The following is a 1,819-nucleotide window of genomic DNA, read 5'->3' as shown; positions in this document are numbered from 1 at the left end:
TGGAAAGATTTGGTTCATACACATGATGCACGAATTGCATATGCCAGGAGTTTCGCGCTGGACTCTCAGCAGATTCCTGCTGAAATCCCGAAAATTCCCGAGAGGCTACTCGCTGAGAAATCGGGAAATATTAAAACTATAAATGCGGCAGTCTTAATCAAATTCGCATAGAGTATTGTAAGAGTTCCTTGAGATTGCCGAGATTTCCAGAACTTCTCGCGATCGGTATTGTTCAGGATAAATCAGATTCGGTTAAGCTCAGCGGCGTTCAGATGGAGTCGGCTGTTAGTTCGACTCACTGAGGCAGTGTATGCATCACGAAGGTGTGAATTTATGAATGCTCCGCGCTTGTTAAAGGATTTCCACGACTTCTAAGAGTTTCAAGAGATCCTCGAAGAGTTCTCTTTAAACGTCCAGCGCAGCAATCTGAGATATCTGAGTGACAACCCGTCGGAAATACCATTAGAATTCCCAAGGATAAACTCCCAGGGAATAAATGTTTTAATTCAAAAGTTCTGAAACTACTTCAAGACAAAATTTCAGATACAGCGACGAAAATGAATAAGTGTGAAGTAAACTTTTTTTAACACAATTATGTTAGCAAGAAATTCAATTTATGACGAAATAAAAATTTATAAAAAAAAAGTTTATACTTTTAACCGTACGTTAACTCGTACGACTCAGCCGTGCGAGCGCACCAATCCTTTTTATAAAAAAGGCCACCCGAACTATTGAGGAATTTTTCGCTCAAGGTTCTATTTCACCCTCTTCCAATCCAAACCCCTTTCCAGCCAACCTCATATTTACTAAATGAAAAGTATGGATATACGACTCCGACATTTGAACACAAATAATTGGCAATACATGTTTCATTTTATTACAACTCTTTATTTTATATCTTTAACTGATATTATTTTTAACATATGTTTCAATAAACTATTGTCTCATTAAATTACTAATCCTTGAAACTAAAACTACTAATACGCACCGAACTACAAATTTTGTCAAAATTCCACGCTGGAATTTTTCCAAGCGTGAATTCAAAGGCCAATCGAAAGTAATGTTTAAAATAATACTGCATTCATCGTGGCATAAGTTCAAAACTAGAAAACTTGACTGGAGAACTGCCAGCACCCGGAAAAAATCTTCGCTTACCTAAAGTCACGCGTTAATATTAACTGACTTTTTGATTGCATCTAGGATATCTCTATTTCCGATTAATAGCTTAGATAATAGATAATAGTTCAGTAGAAAAGTAAATGAATACAAAATTCGTATATCTTTTCTCTTATAGAATCAGCGAAGCAAAGGCCAGGTCCTAGTCAACCGCTACTTCCGAATCAACCTCCACCACGGAATGTGTTGAAATATCATGCTTCTGATAACAATTGGTACCTTAATGGAGCCCTGTATGGAATACCTATTGAAGGAACGATTGTTTACTACAAAGCCATGGAAGGTAAAAGTTCCTTTAGATACCCCCCCCCCTCCCGTGAAAAATCTCTTAATCCGTTCTTAGGTTGTTTAATAAACAGTATTTACTAGAGAAGAAAGTATATACACGTTAATGTTAACTGAAATTGCTCAAATACATAAATGTTTCCAACCTAATAAGAAAATGTTAATATTCAGAAAAAGTTCGAATTTCTTGGTTAGAAATGATATTTTAGAACTCAAAGGTAAAATATATGAAGTGAATTATTTCAAAAGTCATTTTAGACTTGAGGGACAAATATACTCTTAAAACAGGAGAAATAAGGTGACTTCAAAAAGTAATAATAATAAAGACATAAATCATTCTAAAAACATAAATCTGGGT

At 35.3% G+C, this 1,819-nt stretch overlaps 1 protein-coding gene across 1 annotated transcript in view; it reads left to right on the top strand.

Annotated features, from left to right (window-relative positions):
• LOC117175428 overlaps positions 1 to 1,819 on the top strand; it is a 30,269-nt gene that overhangs the window by 23,175 nt on the left and 5,275 nt on the right. Inside the window, exon 2 of the mRNA XM_033365134.1 lies at positions 1,295 to 1,459. Within this exon, the coding sequence (XP_033221025.1) occupies positions 1,295 to 1,459 (165 nt within the window). The remainder of the gene's footprint in view (positions 1 to 1,294; positions 1,460 to 1,819) is intronic.

This window comes from Belonocnema kinseyi, chromosome 6 (genome assembly GCF_010883055.1).
Source record: "Belonocnema kinseyi isolate 2016_QV_RU_SX_M_011 chromosome 6, B_treatae_v1, whole genome shotgun sequence".
Taxonomy (NCBI): Eukaryota; Metazoa; Arthropoda; class Insecta; order Hymenoptera; family Cynipidae; genus Belonocnema; species Belonocnema kinseyi.
Note: the sequence above shows the minus strand (reverse complement) of the source record. Positions and strands in the feature narration are given on the sequence as shown.